General features: G+C 40.6%; 2 protein-coding genes across 2 annotated transcripts; one reads left to right on the top strand and one right to left on the bottom strand.

Moving 5' to 3' along the window:
• The first annotated feature begins 1,344 nt into the window (after window positions 1-1,344).
• Window positions 1,345-5,604, top strand: LOC110522225 (protein FAM89A). Its single transcript, XM_021600439.2, has 2 exons — window positions 1,345-1,928; window positions 3,186-5,604. Exons 1-2 carry the CDS (start codon window positions 1,677-1,679, stop codon window positions 3,444-3,446), a joined length of 513 nt encoding a protein of 170 aa, XP_021456114.1. The 5' UTR covers window positions 1,345-1,676; the 3' UTR covers window positions 3,447-5,604.
• Window positions 5,605-16,737: 11,133 nt separating this feature from the next.
• Window positions 16,738-22,739, bottom strand: arv1 (ARV1 homolog, fatty acid homeostasis modulator). Its single transcript, XM_021600438.2, has 5 exons — window positions 22,599-22,739; window positions 22,113-22,232; window positions 21,801-21,954; window positions 21,355-21,576; window positions 16,738-17,215 (listed from the first exon to the last, which is right to left on the bottom strand). Exons 1-5 carry the CDS (start codon window positions 22,689-22,691, stop codon window positions 17,088-17,090), a joined length of 717 nt encoding a protein of 238 aa, XP_021456113.1. The 5' UTR covers window positions 22,692-22,739; the 3' UTR covers window positions 16,738-17,087.
• Between the last annotated feature and the right edge of the window lie 18 nt (window positions 22,740-22,757).

Below are 22,757 nucleotides of genomic sequence, written 5' to 3'. Positions count from 1 at the left end.
CTTTATTGGGGGTGTCTTGCTAATTGCCTATAATTTCCACCTGTTGTCTATTACATTTGCACAACATCATGTGAAATTTATTGTCAATCAGTGTTGCTTCCTAAGTGGACAGTTTGATTTCACAAAGTGTGATTGACATTGTGTTGTTTAAGTGTTCCCTTTATTTTTTTGAGCAGTGTATTTGTCTGTGATCTTACATGTACAAAGGAAGGTTTTCCCTGAATGGTTTCTGGTTCATTCTGGAATAAAATCAAGGCATATGTTATTTAGGGAAGGATGATGCAGGGGCAGTGGGGTGAGATATGTCATGGCAGAGGGGCAGAGAGGGAGGGCAGTAGAGTTCAAGGCACAATGAGGCAGGCAACTGTATGTCACAACTTCTGCTCATCCTGACCTGCTAGATTCTGAGGACATCCCAGATGATTAGCACAGTGAAAAATAGCATACAATGCAATTTAGTGAGAAGACACACAAATGAGAAGCTCTAAGATAAGTTGTACCTGTTTCCTCTAGCCTGTATTTAAAGCACATGTCCACAGGGGTAAATTCATAATCTGTTCATCTTGAGTGCATTGCAGTCAAAAGGCACCAACACTTAGGAAGGCCTAATGGGGTGTCCTTGTCTTAACTGTGCAGTGTATCATCAAAAACACATTGTGAGTACATTTCAACTCGTATTGACGCACTGCCAATTCATAGAGTATAAAATAATGTTTTTTTAAGGGAATACATTGATTTATTTCGTTTTTCACATTTACAATTACACAATTTGTTGAGACCTTGATTCTTCAATGACATCTGCCCTTGTATAGGCCACATGTGCCTCTGTTGGGTGGGCTTTGTCTCTTTGTTGAGGGGCTGTTAATAAAACAGGACCATGGTTGGAAATCCCACCATCTGTCCTTCATACTGAAAACCTTTGTTCTGCAGACTCATGTCATGAAGACCTCAGCCTAAGTAATGCCTTTTGAACTATTCTCAGCCGTATTCATGTAGCATATGTCATGTTTGTTTCTTGGCGAAGTGTGCCATTATACTAAACAACATTATATCAATGCACTTGTATCCCACAATTGGAGAATTGCAATAAAATAAGCTTGATAACTTTAATTTGATAAAATATTAAATTATGGCTATTTGGTGGTTCCTCATCATTATTGGTTGCGTTTACATTTTTTTCACAAATTGGCCTTTTGCCCAATCACATCAGATATTTTCACAGCAGCTGTTTTTCAGAGCTGATCTGATTGGTCAAAATACCAATTAGTGAAAACAAATATCAGAATTGGACTGTCTGTGTGAATCCAGATAATTGTCTTAGAAGTAAATCAAATCCTCACACTGTAGAGCTGTGACTCCCTTTAGCAATAAACAGAATGAATTAGATAGGAGCGTCTAACCTCCCCCCCAAAAAAATTCTGTCGAAGGTTGTAAATATTCAACCACACTTTCCTGTCCGTCACCGTGGGTGACGCCCAATCCAACTCGAACTGTGTTAAAGGGACAGGAAGTGCGAGCCAGAGTCATAAAGGAGATTACCGCTGTTGGCTTCAACGAATAATTCTACTGTTGCATGGTGCTCGTCGGAGAGGCGAATTTCTTTACCGAATGTGGTTATTCATAACCACTAAAACTTCTTCCCACTAAAGTATTGAATTTAAGGTAAAGGTATAACGATGAACGGTAAATCGGCGAACGGCACAGCGGGCGGAACACTGGCCTTCATTGAGGGGCTACCACCACTGCCGAAGAGCCTAAGCGGCTTGCTGAATTCAAGCGGCGGGTCTTGGAGAGAGATGGAAAGGATGTATGCAAAGAAAACCATGATCCAAGACGACCTTAGTCGTGGGCGAAACAATTCCGACAATCTGCTTGCGAATAAACCGGCCAACCTTGATGCGGCTTTAGCACTCCTCCGAAAAGAAATGGTAAGTGGAGGGGATGTGATTTGTGATGGGTTGTTTTCCTTCTCATTTTACAAGGCAGAATGTCAGAACAGCTGTTCTCTTGATTTCACCAATCACGAAATTACTCCAAATGACTTAATTCATTCATGGTCTAATTAGTACCGTAGCTCTTATAGTCAGCTGAAACATGTCAACAGAAATTTGACACTGGCAGTTGCCAATTTCTGTGATAAGATTTGCAACACTGTAGCCAATACTCAACAGTGGCAAGACCACGATGAAACACGATACGTTGTTGCTTGTAGGATTTGATGCCAGTTTGGCTATCTTTGATAGCCTACAGTCTATACTAAATTTGTGACTTTGCTTTGTGAACAGATGATTATTTTATGAGTAGCTATTTGAAGGCTTACAAATCGAACGTTCAGCCTCACTGTAGGCTTATCTTATGATTAATATTGTATCCCATAAAATATTGATTGAATGGATAGAAACAACTATTTCTAGCTGAAGGCCGGAAGTAGTCCTTGATCATGACTGTTCCATTGCACTACCCAACTCACTGGATGAAGCAATCTTCTGTAGGGTGGGAGCCGCGACGCTCGGTCTGAACATTAACAGGCATCACTTGCAGTACGGTTTTGGAAGCATAAGGACTTTCTCATTTCTAATATGAAGGCGCTATTATCGGCGAAACATAATGCAACATGTTTTGTATTGAGATACAACTTTATAGGGGTAGGGTTCCCACACGGCCATATTTTATGCTACAGCACTTGTTTACGAAAACAGATGGAATAGCGTTAACTACCTGTTCTAATTAGCTATCTGCGTCTAATTGGCTGTCTGCAGAAGACAGAAGCCATACATACACATGTTGTCACTGAAATACTGTCTGCTGCAACTGTTAAAATCGGTTAAGTGAGCAGTAAGTGTTTGTGTTTTGCACTTGGGAAATTATTTAGATGTATTATAGAAGTAGAGGGATTTATGTTTCAAGAACCAATCTACAATTGGCAACTGATTCACCTTTTCGATGGAGTTGTTGGCTTCCTGAGCCAATTCACCCTTTAAACATAACATTTAGATGCATAGACTGCACCTTTACTCCTTAGTTGTTGGGTAGAGAAGAAGCAATGTTAGGCTCTTTTTAGTCCAATATTGGGCTAGGCATTAAGCACCATCTGCTCTTTTGTCTAATCTCTAAAGTTTTATGTATAGTAGAAAACACCCTTTTGAGCGCTTAAAATAATTCTGGTTTAATTTTGTATTTTCCAGGTGGGGTTGCGTCAGCAGGATATGTCTTTGCTGTGTCAGCTCTGGTCCCTTCACGAGTCAATCCAGGAGTACAAGGGCAGCTGCCATGACCTCAGCGCCGGGCACGGGATAGAAAATGGCTACTTTGATGAAGATGATGAATACTACCAGGAGACGAGCACAACACCAACTGACCAACCGGAGGGATGTGAGGCGACATCTCCCAAAAACGGGACTAGCAAGGACTCCTGGTTAGGAGACTCTTTCCACATCACCATCTGAGACTCAAGCGCTGAGCTTGCTTGACTCCACACATTTGAGGCAATATGCTTTTTTTAAATAAAGAGCTGTGCCATGCATTGTTTTGCTGGCTTATAGTACTTTTTCAGCAGACCTTTTCATACAAATATATAAACAAAGGTTCATTATTTATTATAAATTATGTTTTTTTTCATATAACTATGGACATTTTTAGTTGCGTTTTTAATGATTTGTTGTGAGTACTTCCAAGCTCTGTCAACACAATGTTTACAGGGTTGAAATCTGGAGACTGGGAAGGTCTGAATAAACAAAAGGGATGGGATTCCTGTCCCTGCAATCAGTGAGGGAGGAAATTAAATTTTAGATGGCATGTAGTGGCAATGTTGACTGTTACGGATTTGTGATCTGGGTGGAGTAGGCTGGAGAAAAGTATAGAACTGTGAAAAAGTATTAAAATGCTGGAAACGCTTACTTCTGGAACGGTTTTATACCAGGGTAAGTAAGCATGTGCTTCTTTGAAGCCCAATGGTATGCTTAATTTCATATTGTGCTGTGGCGCTCCATACCTTTTCAGTTAACAGTTCTTCAATGAAACTAGATTGTTGACTTAAGTACAGTTATCACCATCGTAACCATTGTTTTCATTTAACAAATCAATACAGGGTACTCATGAATTCATATATTGACCCCACTAGGACATGCATGTATGGCAGTTGTGTCCATTACGGTGTTCCACAGCCAACTGACACCAAGTCTGCACTCTCAACATTTAGCTGCATAGACTGCTCATCAAAATAATATAGGCTAGGAAGTCTAGTCGAAGTAAAATTTTGCCTTTGTATCCAGACTTTTTGTTGTGTTAACTGGTCCACAATTCATGTGTTTGTGGTACGCAAACCAAAGAGTATAATTGACACACCTGGGTTGATTTGTAATGGGTTTTAGGAATGATACTGTGCAATGTTCTTTTAGATGCTCCTAGTCGGTTTTATTTTTCTCCGATGTTACACAATATAATGAATGTGTTGTAGTACAGGAGGTTGATCTGTTTAGACATGTGTTTTCTTGACTATGATTCATGCCATTTGACAATATACACACCAGCGGCTGACTGGAGGTCAGCTACAGAAAGCTTTCAAAATGGGGAGCTAAAAGAAAATGTCCTCGGTAACTCCTATGCCTCAATGTGCTATGTATTGAATTTTCTACCTCCAGCTTCACCGTAAAATGTATATATTGCTGCCACCAGCCCCACATTGAAAGTCAGTATTACAGGATAGCAGTCTCTTATTTTTCTGCATCACACTAAACAGAAATCGCCACAATTAGTGCCTTTTGTGCCCTTTAGGTCTCCAACCTAGGCTATTGCTGTTATCTGTCCCTTCATCTCACAGCACTTTTCTCAATCTGGGCATGTCTTTCGGATGGTCTGATGGCACACGTGGTGCATAGTATGCTGTAACTACAGCGGAGTTACTTGTTCAATTCCTACCTTAAAAGGAAAAAAGAGGTTTCTTCACTAGCGTCAATAATCCAGAGTAATACAGATGTGAAATGTATATAACTGCATCCCGATGAGATTTGGTTTCATGTGGCGATATTCAGATGAACAATGTCTTTGTGCATCTACATTGCTTGCTGTTTGGGGTTTTAGGCTGGGCTTCTGTATAGCCCTTAGTGACATCTACTGATGTAAAAAAGGGCTTTATAAATACATTTGATTGGTCTTGATTTCATCCAATCAGAAAGCTGTTCTTTTACCACAGTCATTTCAAGGAGTTGGCGCTGTATCAGAATCTACAGAGAGCCAATATAGGCCTCAAGCCAAGGAAATTCAACTTCAATCTTAGCAAACATTTTATGATCAAAGTGTGAAGAACATTGATGTTTTAAGTTTAGATTTGGTTCTCTGCCCAATGATTTCAGTCCATATTTTGAATGAAAAAGGTCAAGATGAATCTGTTATCTATGTAATATGATTTTCATCTATGATGTACATTTGATTGTTCCCTCTGACAGAACTCAAAGACAATATTTGAAGGGTTTGTTTAGTTTCAATCCATTCCTCATATTTGTTATTTTTTAGTGAATGACCATACTACTGTTTTTGGAAAATTGGTTTTATGCTCTTTTATGTAATAGTTATACTTATGGATTTAATAAAATTACTTTACTCAAATTTGTCTGTTATTCCCGCATGAAACTGTCATTCACAGGCAACCGAACATAACTGTCTCTACTTTGTAGCTCTAAAATTAGCTTTGGCTTTACAGGTCAGCATGCACCACTTGATAGGGTATTGATCAAATGCCACCTTTAGCACCAACAGAACATTGCATCATTGCACTTTAGAGTGACTTTGGATAATTTATTATAGCTGCCATAGAGACATTCTTCTTTGACTCTGTTTGGGGAATTGTGCGCTATTTCAACACTATTGCTGTTTGACATCGTTTAAATAATGATTGTCTTGTTCAAAATAAGCACCAATTCATGTATATGAAATGTGACATGTAACTAGACATCTACTGTATATGTACTGCTGAAGATAACATTGTTTCTATCTCATAGTGAAAACTGAGAAGCAAAGCTTCTGGAATGTCCCGCTCAGATAAAGTAGCGAGCTAAATGCACAATCTGTCTCTGCAAGTGTTTTCTTCTTAGGTCAAGGCTCCGTAGACAAATCATGTGAACAACACTGGTGGACCCTCGGATAGTTTCCCTGTTACTGTATCTTCTCACAGGCAGTGAGCGTCAACCGTCGTTGTCATATACCAAGCAACCCAGCTGGTCAGTTAAAATCAGGGTAGAACTAATCCCCTCTCCACACACTCAGACTTACGCTTGTTCCTCAGAGTACAGTATGGGCTGCATGTATTCAAATGAGAAGTGACCTTTTGGAATGCAGCCTGTACTGAACACGCCTCTGTGCTGTGCTGGGCTGGGCTGAGCATTTGTTTAGGAGATTGTGGTGGATTAACATAATCTTGATTGAAAGCAAATCCAAGGTACAGTATGCGTGACTCTGCCACACAAGCACTGGGCTATGTACAACCGGGCTGTGCCAACACTCAGACCACAAACACACTACTCACCTCAAAGCTTAATCAATGAATGGGAAAAAAACACAATTAAATTCCCCTGGTTTTACTAACGCCATTAAACACTTTGAAGTATAAACCATGTAACTAGTACAGTTTAGGAGTTTTCAGATGAAGTAGTATACATCATTAATTTTTCCCATAGGGGATTTTACAAACACTTCAAATAAGGGCTGTGTTTTGTGTAGGATCACAATAATGGAGCACACAACCTATTGCTTATTTCACATTTCTAGCATTGGGCTGCAATAGAGTTAAGAATGGAGTGGCATCAAACACATGGAAGCTATGTGTTTGATATATTTGATACCATTCCACTAATTCCACTTAAGCCATTACCACGTCCTCCTTTTGTTTCTGCCTTTAGTAACCTTCTGTTTTATGTTACCATATCATACTAATTTGAGTGTCCCGGATTTAGATTTACTATGTTATGTCTAGTTTATGAGACCAAGTTGATTAAGCATAGCAATTAGGGTTAAGGGCCTTGCTCAAGGGCACATCGGCAGAGTTTTCACTGAGTCAGCTCAGGCATTCAAACCAGCGACATTTCGGTTACTGGCCCAACACTCTTAATCGCTAGGCTACCTGCCACCCACTCGGCTACCTATCGTCCTTGGTTAACTTGTCTAGAGCTCACAGCTTGGCTTTGGCACAGAACAGTCAGCTCTGCTTCAGTGATCCTGTCTGACCTTTACTCTCTGAGCCCTGGACCTGGCTGGAATTATGATCATGAGCTTACACTGAGCACTTGTTGACATAGAGAATTATAAATCATACATTATCTATTCTTCATGACATCTTTTGTCCCTATGAATCAAATGTTATTTCCCTTTAAGGGCACATTTATACACTGGTCTCAAAATTGTAATGCCTCTGATGTGATTCTTGTTATACTAATCTGATTATCCAGACTCATGATCAATCACTTCACCAAAGGGGTATACTGAAAAGCAGGATTAATATGCTAACTAACGTTGACAAGAAACCAGAAATTACTATTGATTTTCTGATTCATTAACAAAGCTAAACTTAGATACACTATATAACAAAAAGTATGTGGACAGCGGCTTAGTATGTGGACAGCTGCTTGTTGAATATCTCATTCCAATTGGCATTAATATGGAGTTGGTCCCCCTTTTGCTGCTATAACAGCCTACACTCCACGCTTTCCACTAGCTGTTGAAACATTGCTGCAGGAATTGCTTACATTCCGCCACAAGAGTGTTAGTGAGGTCAGGCACTGATGTTGGGCAGTTAGGCCTGGCTCGCAGTCGGCGTTCTAATTCATCCCAAAGGTGTTTGATGGGGTTGAGGTCAGGACTCTGTGTAGGCCAGTCAAGTTCTTTCACACTGATCTTGACAAACCATTTTTGTATGGACCTAGCTTTGAGCATGGGGGCATTGTCATGCTGAAACAGGAAAGCGTGTTCTCCAAACTGTTGCCACAAAGTTAGAAGCATCTAGAATGTAATTGTATGCTGTAGCATTAAGATTTCCCTTCACTGGAACTAAGGAGCCTAGCCCGAACCATGAAAAACAGCCCCAGACCATTATTCCTCCTCCACCAAACTTTACAATTGGCACTATGCATTGGGGCAGGTAGAGTTCCCCTGGCATCCACCAAATCCAGATTCGTCCGTCGGACTGCCAGATTGTGAAGCGCGATTCATCACTCCGGAGAACGCTTTTCCACTGCTCCAGAGTCAATGGCGGCGAGCTTTACACCACTCCAGCCGACACTTGGCTTTGCTCATGGTGATCTTAGGCTTGTATGCGTGCGGCTGCTCGGCCATGGAAACCCATTCCATGAAGCTCTCGACGACCAGTTCTTGTGCTGACGTTGCATCCAGAGGCTGTTTGGAACTCGGGAGTGAGTGTTGCAATGGAGAACAGACAATTTGTATGTGCTACGTGCTTCAGCCCTCGGCGGTCCCGTTCTGTGAGCTTGTGTGGCCTACCACTTCAAAGCTGAGCCGTTGTTGCTCCTAGATGTTTTCACTTCACAATAACAGCACTTACAGTTGAACAGGGCAGCTCTAGCAGGGCCAAAATTAGACGAACTGACTTGTTGGAAAGGTGTCATCCTATGATGGTGCCACGTTGAAAGTCACTGAGCTCGTCAGTAAGGCCATTCTCCAGCCAATGTCTGAAGATTGTCTATGGAGATTACATGGCTGCATGGTAGATGTTATACATCTGTCAGGAACGGGTGTGACTGAAATACCAAAATCTACTAATTTTAAAGGGTGTCCACATACTTTTGTACATATAGTGTACATGTTTTTGTTTTTTTATCAATTAGACCATACCCATTTTAATCTTATCTTAAAAAATATACAGTACCAGTCAAAAGTTTGGACACACCTACTCATTCAAGGGTTTTTCTTTATTTTACTATTTTTTATACATTGTAGAATAACAGTGAAGACATCAAAACGATGGAATAACACATACATGTAGTAACCAAAAAAGTGTTGAACAAATCTAAATATATTTTATATTAGAGATTCTTCAAATTAGCCACCCTTTTGTGGAATTTATTTCCTTCTTAATGTGTTTGAGCCAATCAGTTGTGTTGTGACAAGGTAAGGGTGATATACAGAAGATAGCCCTATTTGGTAAAAGACCAAGTCCATATTATGGCAAGAACAGCTCAAGTAGACAAAGAGAAACAACAGTCCATTATTACGTTAAGACATGAAGGTCAATCAATCCGGAAAATTTGAAGAACTTTGAAAGTTTCTTCAAGTGCAGATGCAAAAACCATCAAGCACTATGATGAAACTGGCTCTCATGAGGACTGCCACAGGAAAGGAAGACCCAGAGTTACCTCTGCTGCAAAGGATAAGTTCATTAGAGTTATCTGCACCTCAGATTGCATCCCAAATAAATGCTTCACAGAGCTCAAGCAACAGACACACCTCAACATGAACTGTTCAGATGAGGCTGCATGAATCAGGCCTTCATGGTCGAATTGCTGCAAAGACACCACTACTAAAGGACACCAATAAGAAGAAGAGACTTGCTTGGGCCAAGAAACACAAGCAATGGACATTAGACCGGTGGAAATCTGTCCTTTGGTCTGATGATTCCAAATTTGAGACTGTTGGTTCTAACTGCTGTGTCTTTGTGAGACGCAAAGTAGGTGAACAGATCATCTCTGCACGCATGGTTCCCACCATGAAGCATGGAGGAGGAAGTGAGATGGTGCGGGGGTGCTTTGCTAGTGAAATTGTCAGTGACTTATTTATAATTCAAGGCACACTTAACCAGCATGGCTACCACAGCATTCTGAAGCGATACGCCATCCCATCTGGTTTGCGCTTATTGGGACTATCATTTGTTTTTCAACAGGAAAATGTCCCAACACACCTGCAGGCTATGTAAGGGCTATTTGTCCAAGAAGGAGAGTGATGGGATGCTACATCAGATGACCTGGCCTCCACAATCACCTGACCTCAAACCAATTAAGATGGTTTGGGATGAGTTGGATTGCAGAGTGAATGAAAAGCAGCCAACAAGTGCTCAGTATATGTGGGAACTCCTTCAAGACTGTAGGGAAAGCATTTCAGATTAAGCTGGTTGAGAGAATACCAAGAGTGTGCAAAGCTGTCATCAAGGCAAAGTGTGGCTACTTTGAATAATTTGTTTAACACTTTTTTGGGTTACTACATGATTCCATATGTGTTATTTCATAGTTTTTATGTCTTCACAATTATTATTCTACAATAGGTGTGTCAAAACCTTTGACTGCTACTGTATACTGTATATGCCACCACCAAGCTGCCACCACCAAGCTTCACTGTAGGGATGGTGCCAGGTTTCCTCCACACGTGATGCTTGGCATTCAGGTCAAGATTCAGAGAATCTTATTTCTCATGGTCTGAGAGTCTTTAGGAGCCTTTTGGCAAACTCCAAGAGGGCTGTTACGTGCCTTTTACTGAGGAGTGGCTTCCATCTTGCCAATCTACCATAAAGGCCTGATTGGTGGAGTGCTGCATAAATGGTTGTCCTTCTGGAAGGTTCACCCATCTCCAGAGGAACTATAGAGCTATGTCAGAGTGACCAACGGGTTCTTGGTCACCTCCCTGACCACCCTTCTCCCCCGATTGCTCAGTTTGGTCGGGCAACCAGCTCCAGAAAGAGTCTTGGTGGTTCCACACTCCATCCATTTAAGAATGATGGGGGCGATTGTGTTCTTGGGGACCTTCAATGCTGCAGATATTTTTTGTTACCCTTCCCCAGATATGTGCATCGACAGAATATTGTCTTGGAGCTCAACAAACAATTCCTTCGACCTCATGGCTTGGTTTTTGCTCTGACATGCACTGTCAATTGTGGAACCATATATAGACAGATGTATGCCATTCCAAATCATGTCCAATCAATTGAATGTACCACAAGTGGACTCCAATCAAGTTGTCGACACATTTCAAAGATATTCAATGGAAACAGGATTCACCTGAGCTCAGTTTCGAGTCTCATAGCAAAGGGCCTGAATACATACAGTTGAAGTCGGAAGCTTACATACACCTTAGCCAAATACATTTAAACTCAGTTTTTCACAATTCCTGATATTTAATCCTAATAAAAATTCCCTGTCTTAGGTCACTTTATTTTAAGAATGTGAAATGTTCGAATAATAGTAGAAATAATTATTTATTTCAGCTTTTATTTATTTCATCACAGTGGGTTTACTTACACTCAATGAGTATTTGGTAGCATTGCCTTTACATTTTTTTTAAACTTGGGTCAAACGTTTAGGGTAGCCTTCCAAAAGCTTCCCACAATAAGTTGGGTGAATTTTGGCCCATTTCTCCTGACAGAGCTGGTGTAAAACTGACTCAGGTTTGTAGGCCTCCTTGCTCGCACACGCTTTTTCAGTTCTGTCCACACATTTTCTATAGTTTTTAGGTCAGGGCTTTGTGATGGCCACTCCAATACCTTGACTTTGTTGTCCTTAAGCCATTTTGCCACAACTTTGGAAGTATGCTTGGGGTCATTGTCCATTTGGAAGACCCATTTGTGACCAAGCTTTAACTTCCTGACTGATGTCTTGAGATGTTGCTTCAATATATCCACATAATGTTCTATCCTCATGATGCCATCTATTTTGTGAAGTGCACCAGTCCCTCCTGCAGCAAAGCAACCCCACAACATGAGTCTGCCACCCCCGTGCTTCACGGTTGGGATGGTGTTCTTCGGCTTGCAAGCATCCCCCTTTTTCCTCCAAACATAACAATGGTCATTATGGCCAAACAGTTCTATTTTTGTTTCATCAGACCAGAGGACAGTTCTCCAAAAAGTACAATCTTTGTCCCCATTTGCAGTTGCAAACTGTAGTCTGGTATTTTTATGGTGGTTTTGGAGCAGTGGCTTCTTCCTTGCAGAGCGGTCTTTCAGGTTATGACGATGTTGGACTCGTTTTACTGTGGATATAGATAGTTTTGTATCGGTTTCCTCCAGCATCTTCACAAGGTCCTTTGCTGTTGTTCTGGGATTGATTTGCACTTCTCGCACCAAGGTAGGTTCATCTCTAGGAGACAGAACACGTCTCCTTCCTGAGCGGTATGACAGCTGTGTTGATCCATAGTGTTTAAACTTGCGTACTATTGTTTGTACAGATGAACGTGGTACCTTCAGGCGTTTGGAAATTGCTCCCAAGGATGAACCAGACTTGTCGAGGTCTACAATTTATTTTCTGAGGTCTTGGCTGATTTCTTTTGAATTTCCCATGATGCCAAGCAAAGAGGCACTGAGTTTGAAGGTAGGCTTTGAAATACACCCAAAGCTACACCTCCAATTGACTCAAATGATGGCAATTAGCCTATCAGAAGCTTCTAAAGCCATGACATAATTTTCTGGAATTTTCCAAGCTGTTAAGGGCACAGTAGTGTATATAAACTTCTGAACCACTGGAATTGTGATACAGTGAAATAATCTGTCTGTAAACAATTGTTGGAAAAATTACTTGTGTCATGCACACAGTAGATGTCCTAACCGACTTGCCAAAACTATAGTTTGTTAACAAGAAATTTGTGGAGTGGTTGAAAAATTAGTTTTAATGACTCAAACCTAAGTGTATGTAAACGTCCGACTTCAACTGTATGTAAATGTATTTCTCTTTTATTTGTAGTAAATTCGCAAAATGTCTAAAAACCTGATTTCTCTTTGTCATTATGGGGTTTTGTGTGTACATTTATGAGGATAAAAAAATCAATTTTAGAATAAGGCTGTAACATAACAAAATGTGGAAAAAGTCAAGGGGTCTGAATACAGTGCCTTGCGAAAGTATTCGGCCCCCTTGAACTTTGCGACCTTTTGCCACATTTCAGGCTTCAAACATAAAGATATAAAACTGTATTTTTTTGTGAAGAATCAACAACAAGTGGGACACAATCATGAAGTGGAACGACATTTATTGGATATTTCAAACTTTTTTAACAAATCAAAAACTGAAAAATTGGGCGTGCAAAATTATTCAGCCCCCTTAAGTTAATACTTTGTAGCGCCACCTTTTGCTGCGATTACAGCTGTAAGTCGCTTGGGGTATGTCTCCATCAGTTTTGCACATCGAGAGACTGACATTTTTTCCCATTCCTCCTTGCAAAACAGCTCGAGCTCAGTGAGGTTGGATGGAGAGCATTTGTGAACATCAGTTTTCAGTTCTTTCCACAGATTCTCAATTGGATTCAGGTCTGGCCATTCTAACACCTGGATATGTTTATTTTTGAACCATTCCATTGTAGATTTTGCTTTATGTTTTGGATCATTGTCTTGTTGGAAGACAAATCTCCGTTCCTGTCTCAGGTCTTTTGTATTTGGCTCCATCCATCTTCCCATCAATTTTAACCATCTTCCCTGTCCCTGCTGAAGAAAAGCAGGCCCTAACCATGATGCTGCCACCACCATGTTTGACAGTGGGGATGGTGTGTTCAGCTGTGTTGCTTTTACGCCTTCTTCACAACAGTATCTCGGACCTGCCGGGTGTGTTCCTTGTTCTTCATGATGCTCTCTGCGCTTTTAACGGACCTCTGAGACTATCACAGTGCAGGTGCATTTATACAGAGACTTGATTACACACAGGTGGATTGTATTTATCATCATTAGTCATTTAGTTCAACATTGGATCATTCAGAGATCCTCACTGAACTTCTGGAGAGAGTTTGCTGCACTGAAAGTAAAGGGGCTGAATAATTTTGCAAGGCCAATTTTTCAGTTTTTGATTTGTTAAAAAGTTTGAAATATCCAATAAATGTCGTTCCACTTCATGATTGTGTCCCACTTGTTGTTGATTCTTCATAAAAAAAGACAGTTTTATATCTTTATGTTTGAAGCCTGAAATGTGGCAAAAGGTCGCAAAGTTCAAGGGGGCCGAATACTTTCGCAAGGCACTGTATTTTCCGAATACACTCTATATATATCAGAATATTTAGGCAAGATAGCTGGCTAACTCGATGCTGCTTGATGCTGCTTTGTAGTATACCCCTCAGGTTGAATAATGCTAGTAGAACACTCACTACAAGCTTGCTAATCTCACCCACCAGCTTGCTGGAACACTTTGACTTTCTCAATTACCAACACTGAGCTAGGTATGTGTATTTTATTTGGAAGGATTATTACAGGGGTTTAAAACCAGTTTTGACATGTCCTTAAGGCACATCGGTCAATTTCACAAGCAGTGGAATCTTTCCAAGCATGGATCTACAATTACCCGCGGCCACCTGAGGCCTTTCAAAACACGTTCCCACTGTTTGAAAGCACTGGGCTGGGTCAGCACGCAAGGCTTTAGGAGATCTCTGTTTATTGGTTTTAACAGTATGTGTCCTGAGAACATGTGGGGATGAGTCTCTGTTCTAGCACTGCAGGCTACAGGTTGTTAGCTTCTACTTGACAAGCCTTCTTGATTGGATACCGATACCTTGATACCGATACTCAGTATTTATTCAGGATACACCTTTTAAATCTTCTCTCCTCTCATTCCACATTTGCTTGCAAGGCGTGCGGTCTAAAAACAATGACTGTTTGTCATCCTGGACCATTCAGACTGACAGATGCTCAGATCCAGTTGAGGTATCCGGGTAAAGATACCAAACAAAACATTCCAAGGCAAAGTTCACTCAACAATGTAAAGTCCTGTTACAACTTGTGAGCACACCATGCATCTTGGCATTACATTTGAACCAGAGTTATGGCAGGAATGAGAAACATGTATTTTTGTATACTTTTTTATCACTGTAAAAAAAGGAAGAGAGAAAAAACAAATGAGACCTGCTGGAAAAAAATCTGTGAGTTATCAAAAATTTACTTTTATTCACACTGACTTTAGGCTCTGTCTGCATACAACAACAGCATTTCCAGTGGACAGATTTATGTGCTTTATACAGTTAAGAAATACCAACAAAGCAGCTGGCTTTGGTCAGGAAATATGCAGACTGATATCTGGCTATGCACTACATAACCGATTAGATGGTCTCAAGGGGCCTTAGCACATAAAGCCAGCCTCTGTGAGCATGTGTGTCAAATGCTTATCATTCCACGGTTCCTAGTCTTAATCATACAGGCTTGATCACCAAGAGAGTATTGCTCTTTTTTTACATCTTAAATTCAAAACAATTTAAGACAATAAATGTGATTACTGTAAAGCCCATCAATGCAAATTATTTCTGTAACACACACACCTGTTCCATATCAAAGTAGGTTTTGCTTATACACAGCTTGTGGTTTTTGGCATTGCATGGAATTAAGAATACATTCACTATGTGCTACCTCACTTTCTATAGTGGTAGATATTTTCACAAGTAGCCTCAGGAATGTCCCGTGGCCTCAGTAACTCCAATCCCAACAGAGAGGTTGTTGTTAGGTCCATAGTGTCAGTATTTGCCTAGAAGTGTTTGGACAGTGACACATGTTTTGTTGTTTTGGCTCTGTACTCCAGCACTTTGGATTAGAAATGATACAATGACTATGAGGTTAAATTGCAGTTAATGTAGACTATCAGCTTTTTTATTTGATTATTATAAATGTTTTGGGTGAACCGTTTCAAAATTACAGCACTTTTTGTACATCCCTTGTAGGGAACCAATGTATTTGGACAAATTAACTTATTTGTGTATCAGCAGTTTAGTGTTTGGTACAATATTCCTAGCACTCAATGACTAACTACATCAAGCTTGTGACTCTACAAACTTTTTGGATGCATTTGCAGTTTGTTTTGGTTGTACTTCAACAGAAATGAAGGGTAAATAATGTATTGTGTCATTTTGGAGTCTCTTTTATTGCAAATAAGAATAGAATATGTTTCTAAACACTTCTACATTAATGTGGATGCTACCATGATTACAGATAATCCTGAATGAATCGTGAATAATGATGAGTGAGAAAGTTAGAGGCATAAATATCATACCCCCCCAAAAAATGCTAACCTGCCCTGTTATTGTAATGGTCAGAGGTTGTCTTGGGGGGGTATGATATTTGATATTATTTACGATTAATTACGATGAAGATTATCTATAATCATGGTAGCATCCACAATAATGTAGAACTGTTCCGAAACATATTCTATTCTTATTTACAATAAAAGTGACTCCAAAATGACAATACGTTATATACCATTCATTTCTATTGGGCACAAAATAATCTGAAACACGACCAAAACAAACTGCATATGTATCCAACAAGTTGGTAGAGTCACAAGCTTGATCTAGTCATATCTTGCTAGGAATATGGGAACAATTACTAAAGTTTTGAATACCTTAATACACATAAGTGAATTTGTCCAATTACTTTTGGTTTCCTAAAATGGAGGGGGGGGACAATGTACAAAAAGTTCTGTAATTTCTGAACGGTTCAACTGATATGAAAATGGCCTCAAATTAAAGCCGACAGTCTGAACTTTAAAGGCCCAATGCAACTATTTTTTATAACAATATCAAATAATTTCTGGGTAACAATTAGGTACCTTACTGTATTAGTTTTCTATCAAAATTAACAAAAATAGTTTTTTTAGCAAACAAATATTTCTCAAGCAGGAATTTTGCTAGGACAATCTGGGAGTGGTCTGAGTAGGGAAGAGAAAACTGAAAACTAGCTGTTACTGGCAGAAATGTTTGGAATTCTTTGTTGTTGGTTTATTAACCAATTACCACCTGCTGATGTCACCAGGCAAGCCAAAGCTCCCGCTCATGCAAACCTGCTGATTTAGAAGGTCATGTGTAGATTTTTATTTTCAACCTGAAACAAATCAGGAAATAACACTGATGAAATTGTTTACATTATTACAGTGTCAGTTTCCTCAGCTGTTGTACAATATGATACAAAACAGGAAAAAAATAATTTTTCACTGCACTGGGCCTTTAACATCAGTCATTGTGTTGTAATAGAGCCCCCCCCCCCCCCCCCCCCCCAAAGAACTGTCACTGTCCAAATACTTTTGGAAATCACTGTATATCACTAGGCACACTCCACACAGCACTGCCAGTCTCTCCTCACCACTTTGGTCCAGGGTGTAATAGGTGCCATTGTAACAGTGTGTTCTTCAGGACTGGCCTGAAACAGGTCACTGGAACGGCAGGATGTCCTGTATGGTCCACGGAAGCGTCTGCAACGCCTGGGCTACGCACGTTTCTAACAGCAGACCCACACACACAGCCATCAGGGAGAGCCTTCTGCTGCAGTTTAGAATGACTGGAAAAGAGAGGAGAGAAAATGATCACGTCTTGCAAGGACACAAACACGACAATATGCAGGAAAAGTACTTCTTCTGAACATCTTTGGAATCATGTTAAACTCCTACTTGGTGTAGAATAGAAAAACATTTATACGAATGAGATTAATGCCCTATTCGCACGGGACTAGTATTACTAGAGAACGTTGATTATATAATTATTACCCCAGAATGTCCGTTATTCGATAAGATGATTCGGACAGGATTCGTTTTTTTTCCAAACTGCAGCCTGTAATTCTTAATTATTTTCAATATATTGACAGTTATGATGGAAACTTGGAGGTTTTGTTTCTAGGTGTGAAGATATTTCAATAGGTCCAGGCCATAACAGGGCTACACTGATAACTTGAGCTTGGTTCCCGAGTTTCTAAACCATACCAGCCATCATTGGTATAGTGTTGCCATAATATTTGAATTGAGGCAGTGTGAACATAATCATTCGGATATTTTAGCGATCTGCAGTAGATGTCCTAAATGCCCCCCAGGCTTCAGGCATGAGCTAAACAGTGCACATGCACTTAAGATGCGTTTTATGGATGAAAAAGTAAATGTATCATTTCAAAAAGTTTAGGTCAGTTTGCTGCATTGCCATCTATTAACAGCACGGTTTACATTTAATAGGCACAATATTTTTTAACTGATGCATTTGGTAGTATTCAATTCATACGCCCAAAACATCGGAAAGTATTCAGACCCGTTGACTTTTTCCACATTTTGTTGTTACAGTCTTAAATCTAAAATTGATTTAATTTTTTTTAAAGTCCTCAGCAATCTACACACAATACCCCATAATGACAAAGCAAAAACAGGTTTATAGACATTTTTGCAAATTTATTACAAATAAAAACCGGAAATACCTTATTTACATAAGTATTCAGACCCTTTGCTATGATTTTATTTTTAATTGTATTTTTGTTTATTTATTTAACTAGGCAGCCGGCCAAACCCTAACGACGCTGAGACAACTGTGTGCCGCCCTATGGGACTCCCAATCACGGCCGGTTGTGATACAGCCTGCAATCGAACCAGGGTCTGCAGTGATTCCTCTAGCACGGAGATGCAGTGCCTTAGACCGCTGCGCCACTCGGGAGCTATGAGACTCGAAATTGAGCTTAGGTGCATCCTATTTCCATTGATCATCCTTGAGATGTTTCTGCAACTTGATTGGAGTCCACCTGTGGTAAATTGAATAGATTGGACATGACTTGGAAAGGCAGACACATGTCTATATAAAAAGGTCCCACAGTTGTCAGAGCAAAAACCAAGCCATGAGGTCGAAGGAATTGTCCGTAGAGCTCAGACAGGATTGTGTCGAGGCACAGATCATTCTTAAATGGAAGAAGTTCGGAACCACCAAATCTCTTTCTGGAGCTGGCCGCTCAGCCAAACTGAGCAATCGGGGGAGAAGGGCCTTGGTCAGGGAGGTGACCAAGAACCTGATGGTCACTCTGACAGAGCTCTAGAGTTTCTCAACCATTTCTACAGCACTCCACCATTCAGGCCTTTATGGTCGAGTGGCCAGACGGAAGCCACTCCTCAGTAAAACGCATGACAGCCTGACTTTCAGACCTTGAGAAACAAGATTCTCTGGTCTGATGAAACCAAGATTGAACTCTTTGGCCTGAATACCAAGCATCGCGTCTGGAGGAAACCTGGCACCATCCCTACGGTGAAGCATGGGTGGCAGCATCATGCTGCAGGAATGTTTTTCTGCAGCAGGGACTGGGAGACTAGTCAGGATCGAGGGAAAGATGAACGGAGCAAAGGACAGAGAGATCCTTTATGAAGAGAGCTCTGGGGCACTCAGGTCCTCAGACTGGGGCGAAGGTTCACCTTCCAACAGGACAACAACCCTAAGCACACATCCAAGACAACACAGGAGTGGCTTCGGGACAAGTCTCTGAATGTCCTTGAATGGCCCAGCCAAAGTCTGGACTTGAACACAATCGAACATCTCTGGAGAGACCTGAAAATAGATGTGCCGCAATGCTCCCTATCCAAACTGATAGAGCTTGAGAGAATCTGCAGAGAAGAATGAGAGAAACTCCCCAAATACAGGTGTGCCAAGCTTGTAGCGTCATACCCAAGAAGTCAAAGCTGTAATCGTTGCCAAAGGTGCTTCAACAAAGTACTGAGTTAAGAGTCTGAATAGTTATTTAAATGTGATATTTCAGTTTATTTTTTATAAATGAGCAAAAATGTCTAAAAACCTGTTTTTGCTTATCATTGGGGTATTGTGTGTAGATTGATGAGGGGAAAAAACAATTTAATCAATTTGAGGAAAAGGCTGTAACCTAACAAAATGTGGAAAAAGTCAAGGGGTCTGAATACTTTCTGAAGGCATCGTACATAAAAGCATTCGCTGTGAAAGTTGATACATGTAAGCCGTTCATATATAAACTATGTGCAGCACTTTGTTCAATTTATCAAATCAGTTATTGTTTTCTTGCTCAAACTGTGAGCAACACCTGTCAAACTCAGACATTACTCTCAAAACACAGGGATGTCTATTCGCAAGGGACTAGTATTATCAGAGGACTTAGGTTATTAGGTTAACAGTAGGTTATTCTGTCTGGAAATGTTACTCTCCTGCCATCCAAAAATGACTGACACGGCAGATTTGGACGGGACTAAAATGACATACGTGGTGTTTTGTGCTCATGCACACAGTTACATTACCCAACGTCCCCCCAGTAAAACGAATCCCATACAAATAGGGTCTAATGATTAAATCACCTTATCCAATCCATTGCAGAAATAGTTCCATTTAATCATTATCGTCAGGAAACTGAATAACCCATCAGTGCAATAAACAGATACAAAAATCCAATAGGCCATTATCCTGTGAAATGTGACAAATCACAGCGGCACACAGAGACAAATGCTTGCCTTGCACGGCTGATTGTTTAGCAAAAAAAATAGCATAATGCAAGAGTAAGCCAGTTAATTAATGGATTAGCTTTGGACAGTTTTGGGACAATATATAAACTGCCTATTTTAGTAACTCTAGCGAACAACTGAATTAATGTTCTAACAGATTCAAGCTAGGAGTAAGAGCTGCCACCTGCTGGTGCACACTAGTGCTCCTAGCCTCCCAATCAATACCCTGTGAGCCGTCCATTTACCCTTTAATTGAAAATGTAATATCTATGGTGATTTATGTACACTATATATACAAAAGTATGTGGACACCCCTTCAAATTATGGGTATCACCATGCAGAATGCCAAGTGTTGGCTGGAGTGGTATAAAGCTTGCTGCCATTGGATAATGGAGCAGTGGAAATGCGTTCTCTGGAGTGATGAATCACGCTTCACCATCTGGCAGTCCGACGGATGAATCTGGGTTTGTCGGACACCAGGGGAATGCTACCTGCCCCAATGCATAGTGCCAATTGTACAGTTTGGTGGAGGTGAAATAATGGTCTGGGGCTGTTTTTCATGGTTTGGGCTAAGGCCCTTTAGTTCCAGTGAAGGCAAATCTTAACGCCACAGCATATAATGACATTCTAGACGATTCTGTGCTTCCAACTTTGTGGCAACAGTTTGGGTAAGGCCCTTTCCTGTTACAGCATGATAATGCCCCCGTGTACAAAGTGAGGTCCATAGAGAAATGGTTTGATGAGATCGGTGTGGAAGAACTTGACTGAGTCCTGACCTCAACACCATCGAACACCTTTGGGATGAATTGGAATGCCGACTGCGAGCCAGGCCTAATCACCCAACATCAGTGGCCAACTCACTAATGCTCTTGTGGCTGAATGGAAGAAAGTCCCGCAGACAATGTTCACACATCTAGTGGAAAGCATTCCCAGAAGAGAGGAGGCTGTTATAGCAGCAAAAGGGGGGACCAACTCCATATTAATAACCATGATTTTAGAATGAGATGTTCAACGAGCAGGTGTCCATATACTTTTGGTCATGTCGCGTATGAAATAGGTTATATTCTAGTATCAATAATGAGAAATTAGAACTTTTCAATCAGTTTCCCCTCCAAAGCCCTCGCTGAGAACAGAAGATGGAGAGATGAACAGAGATGGAGCTAGATGTGAGTGACTAATGGGAGCATTGCAACACTGATGGAGGAATTGTTTAATGTACCTCTTATGGCTTGAGAGTTGGACGTGAGCACAAACAGCTTGATGAGGCTGAAGCAGAGCGGGGAGTAGTCATGCTCCCATATGACTGCAGGGATGAGCAGGACTTTGCCATAGCTGGACAGCAGGAGGGCTTTCAGCAGTAAGCTCAGTTCAAAGTCAAAGCCAAGCAACCACTGAACCAGCCACAGGAAGGACAGCACTCCGACAGAAAACGCACCCAATTCTGTGGACAAATGAACATGAAATCAGTACAAACCATCAGAAGGCTGTCATTTGTATGGAATCAATGTGTAAAGAAAGCTACATTTGTCACTTCCACTACACTTGGAAACATTGTTATAACATTGCTATTAACATTGTCATATGCATGTTTACTAATGAAATGCATGAGTTGTAGTAATAATAATAATAATGTGACTGTCCTTTTTCCATGCTTTATATACCCACCAAGAGCTGCCACCCCAAACATGCCATAGAAATCCCATTCCTTGGTGTATCTAATGATGTCTGCAGGGTCATTGCTCTGCTCAGATCCCTGAAGTTGTGACCACCTCAGGTAGGCCTCACACAGCAGGCAAAACACACACAGCTTCCAGTGAATCTGTGGAAGAAACCATCAACAAGACATGGCATCATTTCTTGAGTCCTCTGTCTGCAGAGTAAATGCAATGCAATGTAGATGAAGCTGCATACATTGTCTAATGCGAGCACTGTACTCTGACTCTAGTGAATAGTTTTTCAGTGTCTTACTGTACTTACGTTCAATGTAGTGTTGAACAGAATGTGTCTGAATGCTTGAGTTTTGCATAAAATGGCATCAATCAGAATAATGACAGGATCATATTCAATGTACTTGTCTACAGGCTTTTGGCAGGATCCCTGAAATAAATAGAGACAAACCACAAGCACTGACTTGCCTAGTTAAATAAAGGTTAAAAACCATTTTTAAAGAAAAAAAAACATTTATCCAGCTTTTATGGCTAAACTAAATAGCTAGCTTACTGTTTACTCTGTTATAAGGGTAGAGACCCAACCACTAACCACTTAGTCTATATACATTTCAGCTAGCAATCCATCATCAGGCATCATAACTTGAATATAAACAGCAGAGAAACCCAGCTAGCTAAGTTACACAGCTGGCAGTCACAGGTCCCTTTGGCTTCATTTCTAGCTAAGCCTAGCATCACCAGTTAGCTAGCTAATATCTTAACCAATAAATCAACATGAGCCAGCTAGTCAACTCACACATATGGTTATCTTCAAGATCCCATTACTGTAATCTCTGTGAAGCTCGTGGGCGTCCTTATTGCATTCAACACATCTAAACCGCTTTGCCATTCTGTTTTAGGTTGGCAGCGATGGAGAAACCGGCTTGAAAAACCTGACTTCCTGGATTTGTGCGTG

The sequence above is a fragment of the Oncorhynchus mykiss genome, chromosome 4 (genome assembly GCF_013265735.2).
Source record: "Oncorhynchus mykiss isolate Arlee chromosome 4, USDA_OmykA_1.1, whole genome shotgun sequence".
NCBI lineage: Eukaryota > Metazoa > Chordata > Actinopteri > Salmoniformes > Salmonidae > Oncorhynchus > Oncorhynchus mykiss.
This window is presented reverse-complemented; position numbering and strand designations above follow the sequence as displayed.